The sequence below is a fragment of the Hyperolius riggenbachi genome, chromosome 6 (assembly GCF_040937935.1).
Source record: "Hyperolius riggenbachi isolate aHypRig1 chromosome 6, aHypRig1.pri, whole genome shotgun sequence".
Lineage (NCBI taxonomy): Eukaryota > Metazoa > Chordata > Amphibia > Anura > Hyperoliidae > Hyperolius > Hyperolius riggenbachi.
In genome coordinates, this window is record NC_090651.1 from 279,373,903 (window position 1) to 279,395,288 (window position 21,386).

The 21,386-nt window shown below is 42.4% G+C and overlaps 1 protein-coding gene and 1 long non-coding RNA gene across 10 annotated transcripts in view; one reads left to right on the plus strand and one right to left on the minus strand.

Moving 5' to 3' along the window:
* LOC137521544 (uncharacterized) overlaps positions 1-14,109 on the minus strand; it is a 49,319-nt gene extending 35,210 nt beyond the window's left edge. Inside the window, exon 1 of the long non-coding RNA XR_011022147.1 lies at positions 13,884-14,109. This is a non-coding gene — a long non-coding RNA (uncharacterized lncRNA). The remainder of the gene's footprint in view (positions 1-13,883) is intronic.
* Positions 1-21,386, plus strand: part of CADM1 (cell adhesion molecule 1) — a 539,770-nt gene that overhangs the window by 302,271 nt on the left and 216,113 nt on the right. For all 9 annotated transcript variants that reach the window (XM_068240925.1, XM_068240926.1, XM_068240927.1 and 6 more), the window contains 2 exons: positions 13,869-14,021; positions 17,204-17,341. In XM_068240925.1, coding sequence (XP_068097026.1) covers positions 13,869-14,021; positions 17,204-17,341 — 291 coding nt within the window. The remainder of the gene's footprint in view (positions 1-13,868; positions 14,022-17,203; positions 17,342-21,386) is intronic.

Consider the following 21,386-nt stretch of genomic DNA (forward strand, 5'->3'; position numbering starts at 1 on the left):
CGTCACATGCAGCAATATTTGGTGATGAAGTCATAGATATCTGCAGGTAGTGAGAAGATGCTTTGCCGTATGCCGCTGCGGACGGATTCCTACCAATAATGACTGAAAGGGAAGTAATACTGCTGGGAGTTTGGATGAAGGCTTTCATCTTCAGATGGATTTAATGGATTGCTTTGCACATTCCAGTTTTCTTACTTACAAACCTAATCTTCCTACTTCTGGGCCGCCTTTGCCATGTATTTATTGCGCTGGGTAATTTATTTACATAGCAATCAGTGTACTAGGCAGCCTCACGACTGAGAGTCCTCTTCTGTAGTTATTCTCCTTAAAGGGAACCCGGGGTGAGAGCGATATGGAGGCTGACATATTTATTTCATTTTAAACAATGCATTTTGCCTGACTTTACTGTTGATCTACTGACGCCAATACTTTTTGTCATAGACCCTGAGCAAGCATGAAACTCAGATATTTCTGACAAAAATCTGACAAGATTAGTTCCATGCTTGTTTCAGGTGGATGATTCAGAAATTATTAACCAGAAAGATCAGCAGGACTGCCAGGCAACTTATATTGTTTGAGGCTAAGTTCCTTTAACAGGAATACAATGCAATGGAACCAAAAAGTCGTATCACGTGTTATGGACATGTTACGTTGCATACAGTGAAGCATACAGACAATGAAAAGTATGCTTCCCTGGACCTGATAATGTATGTGTGTAGCAGTAACTCACTGCAGCAGTGCGTTACCATAAAGCAACACGTTACATCGCAACACTATCTTTGCACTATGAATGTCGCATAGACTTATCATTGCAGTGCATTATTCAGCGTTGCAATGCCTCCCTAACGCTGCTCAATAATGCCCCACTGTGAACATGGCCTGAAAGAAAATAAATGTGGCATCCTTCATGTCTCTCAACCTGGATTCCCTTCTTTCGGCACCATATCACAGAAACTGCAATAACTTGACATTCGTCAAAGCAGCAGCAATGGAGATAGAACTCGCAGACGTCTTCATATCATCTAAGTAGATTTATTTGGTAATACAGGTATACAGCAGAAATGGAATGCAGGCATACGCCTTTAAAGGTGCCTCAGCAAAGCAGGAACCTGAAGTACAAACTAGCGTTTCATGGCATCTTGAACAAATCCTAGCAAATGGCTCAGGTTCATCTTGGGAACAGTCTGTTACCTCACCAGCATATGTACAAAGATACAGGACGTTAGAAGAAGTTCCAAGTGACTAAAAGTAGTAGTCTTCCTGGAGACCATCCGTTCCTTATAAACAGCCAGTCAAGGGTTAATCCTGGATCCCACCCCTAGGGGTGGAGTCCGCTGTCCATCACCTGCTAGGCCTGCCATTGGCTGGTTGGAGCTTGTGATGGAGTGACAAGCACAGTCTTACTCCGCCTGCCCCGCAACCTATACCTGAACTGGAGCTTCTGATGGCCTGTCACCTAAATTCCAAGAAAGTATTGGGCCTGTTTCCCTCAGCGGAACAGGTCAACACTTATGTTTTCCTTACTCCCACCTGGATGTCGGTACATTTTGAACTGATATCACTCTATGGCCTTGTGGAAGACACCCAAAATGTTTCACTGAAACTCTGTGTTGTGCTTCTCTAGAAATGTCATTTAAAGAGACACTCTGCATGTCAAGTCTTTTTACTGAAAGCAGTTTTCCAAAGTAACTGAGGGCCCAGAATTCAGTAATATAATCCTTAAAGGGACTCCGAGTTTTCGCTATTTTCGCGATGAAAATTGCCGCGGCTGCAATTTTTATCGCGAAAATAGAGAAAACTAAAAGGCGTAGGGCCGCGGTTTGTGTCGTCAGAAAGAGGAGAAAGAGAGCTTTAAAATGATATCTTTCCATAGTTACATTGTATTACACAGGGTGACTTTTTCTCAAAGTCAGCAGCTCCATTCAGCAGAAAAAGTCGCCCTGTGTAATACAATGCAACTATGGAAAGATGGATATTATTTTAAAGCTCTCTTTCTCCTCTTTCTGACGACACCTAAATCGCCGCCATACACCTTTTAGTTTTCTCTATTTTCGTGATCGAAATCGCGGCCGCAGCAATTTCAATCGCGAAAATGGCGAAAACTAAAAAGCATAGGGCGGCGGTTTATATATTATTGGAAAGAGGAGAAAGAGAGCTTTAAAATGATATGCATCTTTCCATAGTTTCTGCACTGCTCGGAGTCCCTTTAAATTCCAACAAAAACCACAGCAACCTGTGCAAACAACGGGTTCCTACAACTACAAAAAGGGCTGGTCAAGCGTATTAAAGTCCATCTAAACTACTGTACATATGCACTTCTCTCATTGTGCTCGTGTCAGGCATATACGTTAGCTTAATCTGTTATTTTTAGAAAAATTGTGGCAGACGTGAGACTGAGTTCTACACTGTGCCATGTCATAGTTGTGCCTAACTGGTGGTCCTTTCCAATCTTGAAGTTGTCACTAGCTTGCAGTAGTTGGTTAGATTTAATTTTCTACTCATCAGCCCTTGAACATCCCAAAGACAGGCCAAGTATCACAAGTGACTATCAACATGTAGCTTTGTAGTCCTAATGGCAGTTTGTCAAGACCAGTTTTCCTCAACAGGATCATGAATAGGTCTCCGAGGTCTAAATAACACAAAGTCAATGATTAATTATGATAAATTTAGTAAAGTATCAGTTAACTAACTAATGCTGGGAATACACCATGAGATTTTTTTGGCAGATAGATGGTTCAATAGATAATTTTCGACAGGTCCGATCGTATTTCCAGTCGTTTTTTCTGATCGTTTTCTCATAGAAGTGAATGGAAATCGATAAGAAAACGATTGGAGAATCGATCGGACAGTAAATCTGATGAAAATCTGTCATGCATTCCCAGCATTAAACAGGAACTTTAACCCAAAATTGATCTTCATTCCAATCAGTAGCAGATACCCCCTTTCCCACAAGAAATCTTTACCTTTTCTCTATTAGGGCTTGTTCACACTAGGGGCGTTTTCGGCCTTTTTTCAAGCGCAGGCGATTTTTAAAATCACAAAAAAACGCTAGTGCAATGAATCTCTATGAGAAGGTTCATATCCACGCAGTTCGTGCGCTGTGCGTTCAGCAAAGCGGTGCCTGTACCATTTTTGGGGCGATTTTCATATAATGGAAGGTATAGGAAGAGCGCTAAGGGCCCTTTTACACTTAATCAGTTGCTCTCAGTTAAAACGGAAAGAAAACTGATTTTCAAAGTAATGCCCATATTTTCCTATGGCACCTTTCACACTATACGCATTTTAACTGAAATCTTCTTCCCAATGCACTGCTATAAAAAAAAGCGTACTAACGCACACTAACACATACCAACTGATTAAGTGAAAAGGGCCCTAAACGCTTACAAAACCTCTTTATGCAGTGATCGAATTTGTGTGTTTTTGAATAGATACATTGTATTTATTCTTTTCCTGGTCAAAGAGTTCACTTCCTGACTTGCATCAGGGAGTGAATCTCAAAACCGCTCTACAAAAGCGCTTTTTCAAAAAACGCAGCGTGCAGTGGAGCGCCGGGAGGGGGGGGGGGGGGGGGGGAAGCGAACAAAAACGCAAAACGATTGCATTTTCATTTTTTGGAATGAGGCCTCAGTGCATCAGGGATGTCTGTGTGGCTCCTTTTTAGCCTATGCCATTGTTAGTGGATGTGTTTATAAAGAAGGACGATTGGTGCTGCCTGTTTTTTTTCTACGCCTGCCAGCAGTAAAGATGCTGAACTGATTCTTGATTTTTTTTTATTTATTTTTTTAAATCTCCTTACTTTGTAATGTTCCTCTTTTAAGGGCTGCAGCACTTCAATGTATTGTATAAAGACAAAGAGACATACACCCATTGATTTGTTTGATTTTTGATGTTAGATGAGCTGAAGGCCATTTTACACTTACCATGTTATGGCATGCTGCGGTACTCTCACCCAAAGCAGCTCATTGCATTGGTCATTAAAGTCAATGAGACATGCCCGCGGTGCGACGTGATGTGACAGAAGTGCTTTGGGTTCCACAGAAGTAACACAGAACCTGAAGTGCGTTACTCTGTGACTCCCGGAAGTGCATCAGAAGTTGCGTGTTGTTTTTTTCCTTTCCTGTTCCAAATCACACAGCTACTGCAGCACATTAGCCCAATTAGTTCAGCCTAGCAATCTTTTGTCTGAGAGTGCTCAACAGATACTTTAGGTTGAGTGCCATACAGATGGAAAGTTATCAGATAGCTTAGTAACCCTTGTCAGATTGCTGTTTCTGCTCGATAAGCTACTCTTGGTGTCTCCTCAACTTTCCTCCACTCTTCCAGAAGGAGTTTCACTAATGCCTTGCATTTTAACTTGTACAATACATTTTTTTTTTGTATTGACAAATGTGAGCATAGTGATACTTTAAAACATCCTGTTGACCTGCTTTTTTAGCCTTTACTTTTTGCCCCTGTTCATTTTTGCACCTCTACGGGCTTTTAAGCCAACACAAGCTACCATGGTGGTGTTTTTGTATAGGAAATCACTCTTGGCTTTGCTTTTGCAGAAATATTGTTACAGTTTTTAGCCTTGACACCAGTGCAATTTGTTAAAATGTTTCTTTGTAAGCAATCCTGCTGCAGCATACTTTCTCTGCCCTTCCAGGATGAAAACCTGTTTTTGTTATTTTTATTTTGACTGTGTAAGCAGATTTGTAAAAACAACCTTTTTTTTTTTTGTAATGGACTGAAAGTTCTGTTTAGTCATTTCTGACTATTTGGCAGAGAATGATTTAGAAATGACAGAACATGTTCCACCTCCTCCAACACACACCCCACCCCGTTACCTGGAGGTGCAGGGGAATCTGGGGCCTGTGAGCATGATTGTGAGAGGCAGTTTGCTTGTTTAAAAACCCATCCTGATGCTCTGGTCCACTCACGAAAGTTGTACAGTGGATTTAGGCCTCGTTCACATCTGCTGCGCTTAAAAACGTGTGAAAGCGCGTGGTAAAAAACGCATGCGCTTGTGCGCGCTTTAGTGCGCGTTTCTGTGCGTTGCGCTGCGCTTCTTTAAAGCACGTTTTGCTTGTTGTACCAGCAGCAGTTGTCAATAAAACTTTGTTTTTGTATGTAAATGTATTTTTTTCTCCAATTAGGGGTAAAAAACGCATGCGCTTCTATGCGTTTGTACGCGCTTCTATGCGCTAAAAAAGCGGACCCATTCACTTGCATTGCTGTGCGCTTTCCAGCTCAACGCACAGAAATGCATGCAACCCTACGTTTCTGTAAGGCCTCGTTCACATCAGGGCCGTTTCTGTGCGCTTTTTACAGCGCACTGCCCTGTGCGATCAGCAAGGTATTTACTTTCCCATGTAACTAAATGTAGCTGGTTCACATCTATGCGCTGCGCTGAGCAGCGTTACAGAAACGTAGGGTTGCATGCATTTCTGTGCGTTGAGCTGGAAAGCGCACAGCAATGCAAGTGAATGGGTCCGCTTTTTTAGCGCATAGAAGCGCGTACAAACGCATAGAAGCGCATGCGTTTTTTACCCCTAATTGGAGAAAAAAATACATTTACATACAAAAACAAAGTTTTATTGACAACTGCTGCTGGTACAACAAGCAAAACGTGCTTTAAAGAAGCGCAGCGCAACGCACAGAAACGCGCACTAAAGCGCGCACAAGCGCATGCGTTTTTTACCACGCGCTTTCACACGTTTTTAAGCGCAGCAGATGTGAACGAGGCCTAGCTGCTCAGCGCAGCGCATAGATGTGAACCAGCTACATTTAGTTACATGGGAAAGTAAATACCTTGCTGATCGCACAGGGCAGTGCGCTGTAAAAAGCGCACAGAAATGGCCCTGATGTGAACGAGGCCTTAGTCTTGTGCGAAGGTAGAAATTCCTGGGAGATGGGGGCTATTATTCATTGTTTTTGTAGCTTCTGCTGGACCCGCACCTTTACCACCTAGTCAATGGACAACTATTGTGAAAATGTGTACATTTTGAAATACATACATATAAAATGTATCTTTCTCCTAAAGTAAAATACACTATGAATTATTTTTTTCCCATGTCACTTTTACTTACAATAGTTAGTGAAAACCTGACGGATCTGTCAAATGTTGGACTAGTCCATCTCTTTATGGAGGATTCTCAGTTATTTCTTTATTTACTAAAACACTGTGTAGTGTGGCTGACCTCTCTGTACACAGTAGATCCTTTCCAGGGAGTGCTTTTTTAAAGAATTAGGCCTCTTACACAGTAAGACGTTGCGTTTGATGCGATGTTATGGTCGCATAACGTGCCCCTAATGCAATGCATTGAAAGACTATACCTTGGACGTTATTTAGCCCTGCGTTTGGTGCGCCGTTTTCATCGCACAGTGATAGAACGAAAACGGTGCATGCAAAAAAAAAACATTACTGAGCATGTGCAAACAGTCTAACGCAGCTAAAAACGTATATAACGCATGGCATGCAGAACTTTCATTTAACGTGCAGCGTTAGACACCAACGCAACGTCTGCACTGTGAACAGCCCATTGATTTTTCATTGCTGTAAGTTATTGTGCGTTACATGTTGTTGTAACGTGCGACTTTAACAACGCACTGTGAAAGAGGCCTTAAGGTAATATTGATAACCTCCAATGTAATATATATATATATATATATATATATATGTATATATATATATATATATATATATATATGTGTGTGTGTATATGTATATGTATATATATGTATTTATTTTTTTTGTTTTTTTTCCACGATAGTGGTCCTTTTAAAGTAGAACTCTGCTGAGATTATGTTTTCTCCATTTGCACATCTTCTCGTAAATGATGCTTGCCTTATTGTTTTAATGGCCCTCTGTGTTTAAAGGAGAAGGTTACTTCTAAATGACATCTGTGATACTGCTAAGCCACTCTGCATTTCTCATTGTGCATCTCGATGTAGCGATGGCCATGTATGTCTTAAGCTCAACACACACCATACAATCTTGGTTGCACAGATTTACCAAATCTATGTAGTATAAGGGCCAACAGATTGAAAATACCTTGAATGATTGATTGGATAAGCTCTTATAAATACATGAAAGTGGAAAGATTAAACAACCAAGATTGTATGGTGTGTGTTGACCCTTATGGTGCCTACCTGTGCCTACAATATCTGCACGCTTGTTGCAGGAGTACAAATAACACTGAAATACTAGAAGCAGTACGAGGATAAAGTAGGATCATTCCACTCCTATAAGGATATGAAATGGATCGAATTGGGAAGATGTGCTAAAGGAGTGTTGCCAAATTACAGAAAGGACAAATCATTCCCTTTGCACTTGTATGCCTACTCAGAGATTCCTTACAACAGCTTCCCTTTTAGAATTCAGCATTATTTGTTAAAATCAAATAAAGGACAGAGGGTATTCATTAAGACCTTCATAATTCTATATAGTCACACACATAGCATACAGAGGCTCTGTTAAATATACATCCTAACACTAACCCTGTAATGTGTATAGTACACAAGCATGCTATATATCAAAATAATTCGGACTTGGGAGTACATATCTGAGACTCTTCAAGTACAACCATTGCAAAAAAATTATACAAATACATACTTATACATTCTACATTTTGCCCAAATTAAAAGGAACTATGAATTACTTTTGTGTCCTTTGTTGCTGTTTATTAAAGTGGGTAGTAAAAAGCTGACTGATCTGCCAGATTGTGGACTAGTTTCTCTCCTTCTAGCGTATTCTCAATATTGACTTTATTTTTATCAAAATTACTCCCTGAATAGAACGTGTTCAAAGATGCCAGCCATCCTCTGCCTTTTTTTGCGCACTATTTTTTTTAGTTGGACTAAACAACTTACATTCAGTAAGTACTTTTGTAGATAAAGAAATACCTGAGAATCCCCTATAAGGAGATGGACTAGACCAAAACCTGTCAAGATTTTTACTACCTACTGTAAATGACAGCGACATTAGAAAATTGTAATTTACAGTGCATTTTACTGTGGGAGAAATTTTAGATGCATGTATTTTAAATTATAAAAGTGTTTTGCGATAGTTGTCCTTTCACCTAACCTACAGAATCCATAGTCCTCTTAACCAATGTGTTAGGGAGCAGACAAATGCTCCATTCACATGATTTTCACAAGACCTAAAGCTATGTGTGTTTGCTGTTTTATACATGTCACAGAGTTGGTGTTAATACACTTACAGGTAGTCCCTGGTTAACGAATGAGATAAGGACTGCAGGTTCATTCTCAACCTGAATCTGTTCTTAAAGGGACCCTGAGCAGTGGGTTAAAATCAAAAATTTTACTTACCTGGGGCTTCCTCCAGCCCACCGTAGGCCGCAAGGTCCCCCGGCGTCCTCATGGCTCTTTTGCAGGTCCCGCTGGTGGCTCCGTTACCGGCGACACCCGGGCCGGTGTCAAACCAACACTTCTTAGGTCTTTGTCGCACTGCATCATCAAGGTGGCCGGCGTGACAGTACTGCACATGCGCGGTTTTCTAACTCTGAACCGCGCATGCGCAGTATTGTCACGCTGGCTGCCTTGATGACGCGTAGCAGCCAGCGTGATGACCCTGTGTGACAAAGATCCAGGAAGTGTCGTCCCGCCGAAGAGCCAGGGGGACCTCGCAGCCTACGGGGGGCTGGAGGAAGCCCCAGGTAAGTAAAATCTTTTATTTTAACCCACTGCTCAGGGTCCCTTTAAGTCGGAACATTGTGTCATCTCTGTCCCCTGTGCCTCCAGTGTCCCCCTTTGTGTCACTTCTGCCCTCTGCACCTGTTTATACAAGTTTAAAAGACATTTTTTCTTTAAATTTTTTAAAATTGATTTTCTCAAAAACTACAAGTCCAATTTGATTTTTTTTTTACTTGTTCCCATGGAAACACAGCATCCATGCCGTTCGTATCCACAGGTCATTCGCAAGTCGCATTTGTAAGTCGGGGACCTGTACTTCATAGACACAGATGTGCATGTGTACCTACACAGAACCATGGATTTTTGCAACTGTTATGCAGAGAGTCTCTGTGTGGATATTAGGGATGACCAATGAGATGCAAATATTTCTGAGTTCATGCAGATTTGTCTTTTTTTTTAATGCAAATATATGTACCGTATATACTCGCATATAGGCCGAATTTTTCAGCACAAAAAATTTGCTGAAAAGTTACCCCTTCGGCCTATATGCGGGTCATCTGCCTGTGTATGTTATGGGGGTGTGCAGACTGACCTGCAGAGATGATAAGAATGTAGCGGTGATGCTTGTGCGGGCTTCAGCATGCTTCCTGGATGTTCGGAGGTGCGGGCCAGCTGATTGGATTACTGCCGGTGCTGCGGGCTGTGCAGGGGAGCTGATCGGCGGGTGCCTGTACTGTGGAGATGCATTGCCGAAAGGGACCGCCGAGTGCAACAACTGATGTGCGTTAAGATCTCATGTTTAGGTCTCGGCAGGCGCGATCAGAGGTCCGGGGGAGAGCAAAGCAGGAGGGATGGATGGCCAGTAACACAGCTCCGCTCTTCCGTGCACATACGGTAATCTCGCGCTTCCTGTGAAGCACGAGATTATGTGCACGGAAGAGCGGAGCTGTGTTACTGGCCATCCATCTCTCCTGCTTTGCTCTCCCCCGGACCTCTGATCGCGCCTGCCGAGACCTAAACATGAGATCTTAACGCACATCAGTTGTTGCACTCGGCGGTCCCTTTCGGCAATGCATCTCCACAGTACAGGCACCCGCCGATCAGCTCCCCTGCACAGCCCGCAGCACCGGCAGTAATCCAATCAGCTGGCCCACACCTCCGAACATCCAGGAAGCATGCTGAAGCCCGCACAAGCATCACCGCTACATTCCGATCATCTCTGCAGGTCAGTCAGCACAACTCCTGCATATCAGCTGTTGGACGCCCCTTCACCCATCCACAGTAAAGGCACCCATTTAGCTGGCTCCACTGTGTGCTATCCAATGCACAACCCGCAAGCCCTGCTTGGCACCAGTGGAGACTGGTTGTTCTGACTCCAACCAGATCAAGCACAGCGTGCAGACTGAATTGGGTGTTCTGAATGCACTCCACCTAAACTAGCTGCCTGCTTGTTATAGCTAAGTGACTGTACTGACATTAAATGATCACCATGATAACCAGGCATTTTTCTTTAAGCATGAGGTCAGTAATGTAGCTTTCAGCTCTGCCTGTTGATTGTGTGGTGGGAGTTCTGTGTGCAGAGTGCAGACACAAGGCACATGGCTTTATATAATTACCAGTACATTTAGTAAAGATTACCAGTTAAATGGTGCTGACTGCTGCATCTGTTTCATACAGATGTGATCTCTGCAATAATCACCATATGAAATGCAACAACCACCCCAGTGTTGTCCTGTCCTCGGCTTATATGCGAGTCAATCATTTTTTCCTGAATTCTGAGGTAAATGTTAGGGGGTCGGCTTATATGCGAGTCGGCTTATATGCGAGTATATACGGTACCTTGAAAATGGACCAATCAATTTAAACCTGTGTGGGACTTGATTGGTCAGTTTGCAAGCTGCATATATTTGCATAAACATTTCCATACATTTGCAGAAACTGGGAAATACTTGCATCTCTTTGATTATCCCTAGTGGATAGAAGTGTGTCCGGGGATAATGATTTGAATTGCTGAAGTACAACTGACTTGCATTTATAATATTCTGTTAAATATTCCCTTTAGGAGTGCTGGGAAACAATAGAGGTGCGGTATGCAGATAAACGTAAATAACCAGTCTATTAGTAAATTAATTTCCATCACAATACCCAGTAATGAAAAGCCGTAAACTAGGGAAGGGGGAGAAAATAACAGTCATTATATAATTATAGAAAGGGGTAAAATGACACACAAAAAAATCCCTTTTATTTAGATTTCAACCTTATAAATAGATCCAGGAATCCTATGAGGTTAATCACATAAGAGAAATGTGATTAAATGCGATAACTGTCGTGCCATTAATCACATTGTGAAAACAAGGTTCCCTTATACCTTATTTCTAATGAGCATTTACTGCCTAGGATTTCCTAAGATGTCTCGCAACCTACAATTAATTGCCTATTCCCATTAAACTGTATAGCGGAGATTTATCACCCCAGGTTCATACATGGGAGATTACTTTTAAGCATTGGCTGACTATAGGGGATCAGCAGACATCAGCAAGATTATAAGATAATTGAAGGTAATGTGTTTTAAAATAGGTGATCACTGCATTGTGATTACAGCACTTTCATAAAGACAGACAATTAGAATTTCCCCAAGCAGCCTGGCTTTCTCTCTCTTATTCCTCCTCTCGCACACAAACACTGGTCCCCTCCACTGATGTGATGGGTAACTCAGCTATGCCATAATGTGTCCAAAGATGCGTAAAATACAGAATGCTGACGTTTTCACTTAACTTGCCTCAAAAGTTTTAAAGTGAACCTGAACTCTTGCACAGGACAGAAGGAAACCTAGAGAAATGCTTCCTGTATGTATTTAGAGAGCCTGTCTAATTCCTCCTCATCTGTGACTAATCACAACTGTAATTTGAAATGTTTTTCTTTAAAGGTTTTTATGCTGTTACTTATCTTTTAGAGCAGACAGGAAGTTCTGATTTCAGGTCCGCTTTAAATGTAGTGTTAAACTTCTCTCTTGTTGGAAAAGCAATACCTTCCATTCAGCTATGCACATTGCAAGTGTTAATGAAAATCACTAATAATGTATTTCTTTTTAAATCTCAAATGTAGTTCATACAAAAACCCACCATTCCACACAATCCATAAGAAGAAAGGGTGTACATGTCAGAGCCACCCGCTAGATTAGTCCAAGTGTAGTGAATGAGCAGTAAGGGTTCATGCACCGTTCAGCCAATTACTTGGGTCAAGTGAGCCTGTAGCGGATCAATACATATACATTTAGGCTGCTTTTACAGTGGGACGTTACAGGCGCACGTTAGTGCAGCCTGTAACGCTCCCCCAACGCACAGCAATGTAACACAAGTGGGCTGTTCACAGTGCCCACGTTGCGTTACATGTAATGCTGCACGTTGTAGTGGAAGTGCAGCATGCTGTGCGTTCTAGCGGCTTTAGCCGCGTTAGACTGTTTGCACATGCTCAGTCGGGGGCGGAGAGGAGGCGGGGAGATGCCACTACAGTAGCCGCGCACATGGCTACTTAATATGCACTGCACTGGCGGCCACTGATTGGCTGGCGGGACTACGTGATGCGGAGTGCCTCGCTCCGCATCACGTGGTCCCGCCGGCCAATCAGCGCCACTCTGGGAGACCTTATGCGGATAGAGCTGCCTAACGCGGCTCACTCTAACGTCCTCTCCCGCACCAGCAGGCGTTGCGTTAGGGGACGTTATGCGACCATAACGTCCCCTATAACGCAACGTCCTGATGTGTAAGTAGCCTTATGGTTGTGTTCAAAAAACCAATGGGTTTAATAAAAGCTCAAACTATTTTTTGTCCCTGCCGGACCCAACCTTATGAAATAATCTTAATACACTGTTAATGGCAGAGTTCTCAAACTTGGCACAGTTGGTTACTGGGATAATGGGTGGGGCCTACAACAGCCAATCAAAATTCACCTATTGATTTTCAAGGGGAATATTTAAAGGACTACTGTAGGGGCTAGGGGAAAAAAAAGAGTTGAACTTACCTGGGGCTTCTCACGGTCCCCCGCAGACGTCCTGTGCCCGCGCAGCCAGTCATATATGCTCCGGTCCCCGCCGCCAGTTCACTTCCGGAATTTTTCAACTTTAAAGTTGCAAACCCACTGCACCTATGCGGCCGTGTCCTTGCTCCCGTTGACGTCACTGGGGAGGGTATGTGCAGGTGCAGACTGCTCCCGGTGATGTCAGCGGGAGCGAGGACGTAGCTGTGCAGGTGCAGTGGGTTTGTGACTTTAAAGTAAAAAATTCCGGAAGTGAACGGGCAGACGGGACCGGAGCATATGTGATTGGCTATGCGGGCACAGGACGTCTGCGGGGGACCATTAGAAGGCCCAGGTAAGTTCAACTTTTTTTTTTTCCTTTCTTTCTTCCCCAGCCCCCCTCCCCCCCTCTAGCCCCTACAGTAGTCCTTTAAATTGCTGACATTTTCAGTCGGTCATTGGGTGACTGAGGTTCAAATTCAGAAAATAGGGTGGAGCCACAAACCACCAATCATTTTTGATTGCTGGATTATAATGGGACATTTTAAACTACTTTCATTTGCACATTATTGATGCGAAGACCCCAAATCTTACAAACTTGGTAATTGAGTGACTCTGTGTCAAGGTTAGAAAAATCTGTCCGGACCCAACAACAACCAATTTTGGGCCTTCAGCCAGTAGGTTAATATAAATGAGGCTTATCTTCTCATCAACTGAGTAACTGGACAGAGGCTTTGGTAAAGGACAATAGGATTTGAATCTTGGCTACAGCCACTTACCTATTCACTAAGGAGTGCTTGGGTAAGCATCCCTAATGTTCCAGAATGATCTACTGAGCATGCCCGTAGTGGCTGCAGTGTCTTACATGACAAAACTGCTGTACAATATGTATTTCATTTTTTTTTTCCATTTCACCTGGCAATCTGCCAATCCTGCTGGTAGTTGTGGTTCAGCAGCTAATAGACCTATGTCTCCATTCGACAAAATTATTCCAGGAAGCTCCTAGCAAATGCATTCTAAGGAGTTAATGCCCAATTTGTACTATCGATTTTTTTGTAATAGTTTTCTTTTAACTCTATAATCCCCCGACTTAATGGCTTTTAGTCGTTTTAGTCTAATGCTGAATAATGTCTTCTTTGCTGAGTGACAACAGATGGTGATACATTTTGGCTTTGCTTTTCTTATTTACTGGAAACGACTAATATTACTTAATTCCGCAGCTCTGAAAGACTCACGGTTCCAGCTGGTGAACTTCTCCAGTAACGAGCTGAGGGTGTCGCTCACGAACGTGTCCATCCACGATGAGGGGAGATACTTCTGCCAGCTCTACACGGACCCCCCACAGGAGGCCTACACCACCATTACAGTCCTTAGTAAGCAATAGCGCACATCCATCTTGTTGGTATTCTATTGTCACCTGGTTCCCCCTATTATTTCTCCGAAATCCTCACTGTTCTTGTGTATGTGTGCCCCTAGTATCACCTTTCCTTTTGTCTTCCCCTGTTTCCTCTATACAAGCATTTTCTGTTTCATTATCCCTTCACAATGTCTAAAAACAACGGATGCTGCTACTTTCTGCTGACCCTCTCAGTTTAATGAATGTGTCATCTACATCTGTTGTGTCCCAGGCAATCTGTCCTGCTCTTTGTTAGCAATATTTGTGTTAACCTCTTTAATGTGTGGCCTATTGTCTCTGTTGTTTCTTCTGAAATTGCTATTCTTTTTTCAGCTGTCTGCAAATGATAAAATGTGGCATGATCATTGAAGGTTTTTCATTGGCTCACACATGGTGGGATTTGTTCTTACAAGTGAAGAGACGTTGGACTTTTAACCTATGGAAAGTGACTGCGGCTCTTGTTTCTACTAGAGATAGAAAGTGAAATCTAACATCTGATAGGTTACAGCTGCAGCAGCTGTATTTTTTTTCTTGGCTATGACTTTGTTTAAAGAGGAACTCCAGTCTATGTTCAATAAAAGGGCATTCTAGTGATAATTATTAGAATTATACATTTTAGTGTAGCTTTCCTTCTTTATAAAAATACTTTGAAACCATGCAGAAGACAGTGATTCTGCCATTGAAAGTACTGTATATCATGGAGTGAGGTCAATTGGTCTTTTAGAAGTCTTTTTTTTCCCCACACCTTCTGATATTTTCAAAGTGGTAACTAGGCAATGCATTGTGTTTAAAGATGGCACTTTTGACCTTTAAGCTACACTGCAGGTCATTTGATCCTCTGCTCTTTCCCAGGCTTATCCAGATAGGTGAGTCGACTAGCTTGAACAAATGATAACATTTGAAGGAAAAAAAAATGATAGTGTAAAAGTTCCTGTCTTGGAAAAAAAATGTTTTAATGCTGTGCCCTCCTCCCAAGAGTCTTTTCACAGACTTTTATCCCAAAACTGTGTGGTTGCATGATTGCTGCTGCTAATGAGTTTAATGATCCAATGTTGGGCAGGTTCTCTTGAGCATACTTTCAGAACCGATTTGCCCAAACTCCTCACCCTTCTATGACCCCAATGGAAAACAAGTGAAGCAACTGCTCAGCCACGCCACTTTTCCAAGTCTTGATTTGGACAGGCGGTGAGCTTAAATGTGCGTACACACGCGCTACTGTAATGAACGACGGGTCCGTCAGACCCTCCCACAGGGTGGGCGTTCTGCCGACAGTAGTGCATGTGTACAGTCTGTCAGGCACACTGATAAGGCTAAGCTAAGCGGATCGTTCAGAAACAGCCTTATCAGTCTGCCGACAGACTGTACACAAGCACTACTGTCGGCAGAACGCCCGCCCCGCGGGGGGGTCTGAAGGACCCGTCGTTCCTTATAGTAGTGCATGTATGCACCTTAAGATTGGCTACATCTTTTCTCATGGATTAACACATGGCTCAGGTTGGCTCAGGTTGGCTCTGAGCAGCATCCACCACAAAACAGAGACAACAGGCCCTAGTCGCTGCTATTTAGCTTAACATTAAGATATTTGTGAGTCTATTTTTTAGAAAAGGATAGAAGAATTGTTATACTACTATTAGTATAATGTATATACTACTATTAGACTACTAATGAATGCCTGATCCAGTAACACATTCATGGAGTTCTCCTTTAAAGCAAACCTCTAAAGCAGGGGTGGGCAGACTTTCTTAGGATCTACCCACATTCCTCTAGAATGAGTCCCAGTGCCACTGCAGCTCTCCAACCGCCTCCCTCCCTGCCTCCCAAAGGAAGAATGGCGGGAAAGTATTGTGTATAACTCACCCAATTGCACTCTCCAGCAGAAATATCCATGGCAATGGTGGCATCATGTTGTAAGAAATCAGATATTGCTGAAAATATTGTATCAACAATGGGATATTAATAAAAACAACAATATATATTTCTTTTAAGTTCTAGATGGTCATTTGGCAAAGAAATACACATCAACAACAGTATAAATAAAGTTTATATTGCATGTGATATTTGCGACACAGGTACAGACACTGCTGAGCTACAGAAAGCAACATGTACAAAGAAATTCAACAATGTTACACATTAACCATTGAAAACAATACCCACAATTTATACATTAATATATAACATTAGTGCAGCTTCCCAATATATCCTAAAATACAGCCCACAATGCACACACCGATTACATCTTACCCAGCCAGCAGCCCCACCAGCAGATCAAACAACAAAAGCCCCTAGAAGCCGCATGCTCAAAGACTCTATCCTCCTTGCCTCCACCCCCTCACCATACATCACTTCCCTTTAGGAGCCTCAGTGTCATTGGCTGAAAGAATGCTTTTCAGCAGATTTAACCTTTTATCTCCGCCTAAGGTCAGTTAACAGGAAGTGAAGTCTTTTGTCTTGTGGAATGGCTGCTCAAAGCAAGCTATAAAACACACACAGTCCATTTCTTACAATGTGACACACTCGTACGTAATGACGGCGGGTCACATGATACCGCCAGTCCCACGAGAGTGTGATTGGGTGAGTTACTTTTCTTCTGCATGCTCTGCACATATTTTCTCTGAGGGAGAAGGGGAGCAGAAGCTGGCCCTCTATTGCCGGGGCTGGCTTCATAGCAGCCACGAGCTGAATCCAGCCTGCAGACCGTAGTTTGCCCATCACAACTGCTGATGTGTCTTGTGGTACCTGAAATTACCTGAGTGCATTCCGTACAAGAAGGCCTGCGCATGAAGCAAAACCACAAATTTAGCTCTTACACGCTAACATTTGTCCTACCTTTTTACAGTCTAATAAGAGTGTCTCTGACAGCCACTGACTCTGGTAGTTGACATTGTCTAGTGGGAGTGGCACATTGACACCTAGAAAGAATATTAGTGTGTGGAATAGCACAGGCCTGCGTAGTAACCATCAGGCGCCTTCAGTTGTCCAATAGCATTGGTTTGGTGAAGGCTTGTGGCTTGACACATTCAATTGGGGCGAATTTTGGATATTTACAAGCTACTTGGGAATGTTTATGTTTGGTTCCAATTACAATAAAAAGCTAAGATCAATAAAATATTCACGCTCCTCTCGCTATATCCTTCCACCCCATCTTTGTTACTATTTCAGTTCCACCAAACAACCTGGTGATTGATGTGCCGAAGGACACATATGTGGAAGGGGAAGAAGTGGAAATGAACTGTACGGCTATGGCCAGCAAGCCAGCTGCAGTAATACGCTGGTTTAAAGGAAATCAAGAGATAGAAGGTAAGTTGATATGTAGTACATGTGTGTCGATATCTGTGTCATGGAAGCTCAGACCCCATCATGTATGTCGAGGTAGTTTAGACACGTGTGTGTGTGTCTGTCTGTCTGTCTGTCTGTCTGTCTCAGTACCGGTTTGTGTCAAGTCAGCTCAGACACCAGTGTGTGTGTGTGTGTGTGTCATTGTAGCTCACATACCCCAATTGTTGTGTTAACATAGTGCAGACACCGTTGTGTTTGTCTTTATTAAGGTAACTCTAAAACCATCTATTGCCTACAATCCAATCTGGCAGCCATTTAGTGAAATTTTGTACAACACAGCAGAAAATTCTGACCATCACTCATTCTAAGCCTTTTTATTTTGTAGTTTCTTATTTATGTCACACAGAAGTATGAAGCTGGCTTTACAACAGGACGTTGGGGTGCTGTGTTATAAAGTCGTATAACGCAGCTTACCGCACTACAATAAGAAGTCTATGTGGTGTTCACAGTGCGTCGTTAGCGTCGCATTGTAACGTGTAGCGTTATGGTAACGCACTGCTGCAGTGCGTTACCTCTAAACACACACGTTACCAGGTACAGGAAAGTATACTTTTCATTGCCTGTATTCTTCACTGTACCTACCTAATGCGATGGTAACGCAGCATTAATGTGCGTTGCCACTTTTTTTTGTTGAGTTTTAATGTTGCCTTATCGCAACGCCCTACTGTGAACCTAGACTCAGGCTTTTTATTTTTTTTTTATCCCAAAACGCATCAAGTAGTAGTTACTATTGCAATGAGCAGAACACTTCTAGAATGGAAATTTCCACTGACCCAAGAAGGGAAGTAAGTTTAGCCTATCAAAGCCTCCATAGGCCTGAGCACACTTGCATGCTTCTAAGCATTTTCCAGAAATGTATATCTATCTGTAACATCGCTGTGTTGCTGAAAAATGCATAGATGCATGCAAGTGTGCTCAGGCCCTAACTGCTGCATAATTGATCAGTTAATCAGTCATCAGCTTTTATAGGCTCACTTTTTTTTCTGGGTTAGGGGATTTTTTTTTTTTTTTTTTTACAACGGCAGAATTTTTTCTCTTCGGCTTTCATATACTGTACAGAGTTCCTGTTGTATATGGATTTCCTGATTTTGATGTGAATTTTCAGCATTTGATGGCCGGACATAGTTGAGTGTTGAGCACAGCAAACCTGATTATATTTGGGAACCTGAACTGTATCGCTACTTCCATCCACTGATTACTTTTAGGGCATTTAGAATGCACCCTCTCATTTAAATATGATCCTACGCAGTGTTCTCACCAGATTTTTTTATTCGGTCATGTGGCATAAAAAAATAGCCAGGTGGGGCGAGATGAGGCTTCTGTGCACAACTCTGCTTACAGCAGAGAAGGAGGTGAGCCGATGACAGCCGGGTGCTCACCAAAACTAGTCGGGTGGAGCACCGGCTAAAAGAGGCTGGGGAGAACACTGCTATGTATGAGTTCTTATTTTGGAACTAGCTATATAGACGTGATTGAGATTTCATATTGTGCAGTAGCATGCTGGCTTTTGTCAAATGAGACTTTTGGCTTTTACGGGACCATTACTGTTATTATACAGATTATTCACGGGGATTTCACTTTATCTCCAGCTAAAACCTTTTTTTTCCCTACTTTTGAGCAGACCATGGAGGTAGGAAAGTATATCCGTGGTTGTATAACTAGGACAGTCTTGCTTTACATATGATCAGGCCTGTTAATATGATCAGAAAGCTGTTCAATGATGCTTTGAAATGTTAGCATGCTATATCAGTGTTCTATGTTTACCTCATTTTGATGCTAATGGCTGTCACAAAAGAGGAGGGTCAGAGTGATATAGTGCTAGCTTCACATCTGAGTGTTATATGTCTATACAACTTGTTCTGCATCTTATCTACCTTTCCTGGGAAAGGCCTTTGACCATATACAATGCATACAAAAATCAGCTAGAGAGGGGGGAGAAGGCAAGAGGGAGTACACTCCCACAGTGAGGTTTTCTGAAGTTCATAAAGCTGAACAGTTGAGGTCACACAGTTTGCCTTATGCGGCGGGTAAGGAAAGGAGATACTCTTTAAGAACCCTTGCAAGTTTGTTGCTATAATCTGAATCCTGCTTTTGGCAACGTTCCCTTTTCCTATGGATAGCAAGTATCCTAAGGAAGCTCTGTGATGCTGCTAAAGATGAAAATGAGGGGAGTAAGGTTCTACCTCTACCATCCAAAATAAATAATTTCTCCCTCTTTTAGAGGGAATCCTGTGTGGGCAGGAAGGGCCCGTTTCCACTACAGCGAATCTGGATGCGTTTTCTGCATGCAGATTTGCATAAGCAATAGAAGTGGATGGGCCTGTTTCTACTTGTGCGGGATTCTGTGCGGTTTGTCGTGCAGAAAAAATCTGCACGGCAGACCCATCGTAATTCACACGCCTCACACCCGCACGGGATTCATCGGTAATGTAACTAAATAGGAAAACCGCACGCATTTTAGTCTTGCGATTTTCCATGCGTTTCCGCATGCATTTTAGTTTAAAAACCCATATCAATGCATGCCGGCATTGACATGGTTAAAATTGCATAGCGCAAACCGCGAGGGATTCCGCGTGCAAATCCGCATAGAAATGATAACGCAACCGCATGCGGATTCGTTTCCGCGATTTTTGCGTCAAAATCTCGCCGCAGTACTGGAAACGGGCCCGAACTGTTAAAGCGGATCCGAGCTGAAAAACGAACTATAACAAGTAACTTGTCTATATATCTTATCTAAAGTTTACATAGCATATCTAGCTGCAAACAGCTTCAAAAGCTTATGATTATTTATTCCTGTGATACAATGAGGGCAGCCATGTTCTGTTTGTTGCATTGTCACAGGCTGAGGGCTGGAGATGCTATCAGCTTGCCTGTGTGTAAATTCAGTCCTCTCTCCTCCTCCCTCCTCCCCTCTGCCTCTGAAATCAATGGCTAGTAACCTCTTCCTCCTTCTGCCCAGACTGAACTCCCATAAGCCCTTGCTACAGTGCCAAGGCACAAAAGGAGCTGTGGGCGAGGATTGTTTATTTTATAGGGAATTAGAGTATTAAAACAAAACAAAAAATAAGTATTTGGCTTGAGGAATGCCCTATAAACTATATGAAAGGAACACAATTATGCAATGAGTAAAAGTTTATCTCGGATCCACTTTAAAGGGAACCCGAGCTGATAGAGATGTGGAGGCTGCCATATTTATTTCCTTGTAAACAATGTAAATTGCCTGGCAGCCCTGTTGATCTTTTGGCATGAGTAGTATCTGAGTCAAAACCCTGGAATCAGCATATGGCTAGTAAAACCTGAGTCAGAGTAGATGATCTGCTGCATGCTTGTTCAGGGTCTATGGCTATAAGTATTAGATACACAGGACCATGAGCACTGCCAGGCAACTGGTATTGGTAAAAAGGAATTAAATATAGCAGCCTCCATATCCCTCTCGCTTTGGGTTCCCTTAAAATTCTTCACAACAATTTCACAGCCATTAAAAAAAAACAAAAAAAAAAACATTAACGGCTCAAATCACTTGTTTCCCTTTCTTGTCGAAAATGTAATATACAAGTTTTGGCTGACGTCAGATTTAATGTACACAATCCACTCCATCACTCTAGAATTAAATAGCTTTTTGTAATTTCCTCATTACATGGAGCTATTTGTCATATAATCTGACTTGATTGTCATGAGATTTATTCCATTTGCACTAAGCAGTTTGTTGCAGTCGCATTGCTAGTCAAGAATTGTGCATCGATGTCAAAGGTCACATTTAACAGAATTTCTTATAATATTGCTTGAATCATTAGCAGGCAACGTAAATGGCACAGGTCTTAGAAGTGATTTACCATGTCACTGTGGAACATGAAATATAGAGACGGTTGGCTCCTTGTTAGTTAAAGAGAATGAGTCATTGTTCTGCAGTCTGATGTTTCTGTGAATAAAGACATCAAGCTAGATTACCTATTAGATAGAGAGGCTCACAACCGGGTCATCTTGACATTGCTTGCAGTGGTGGAGG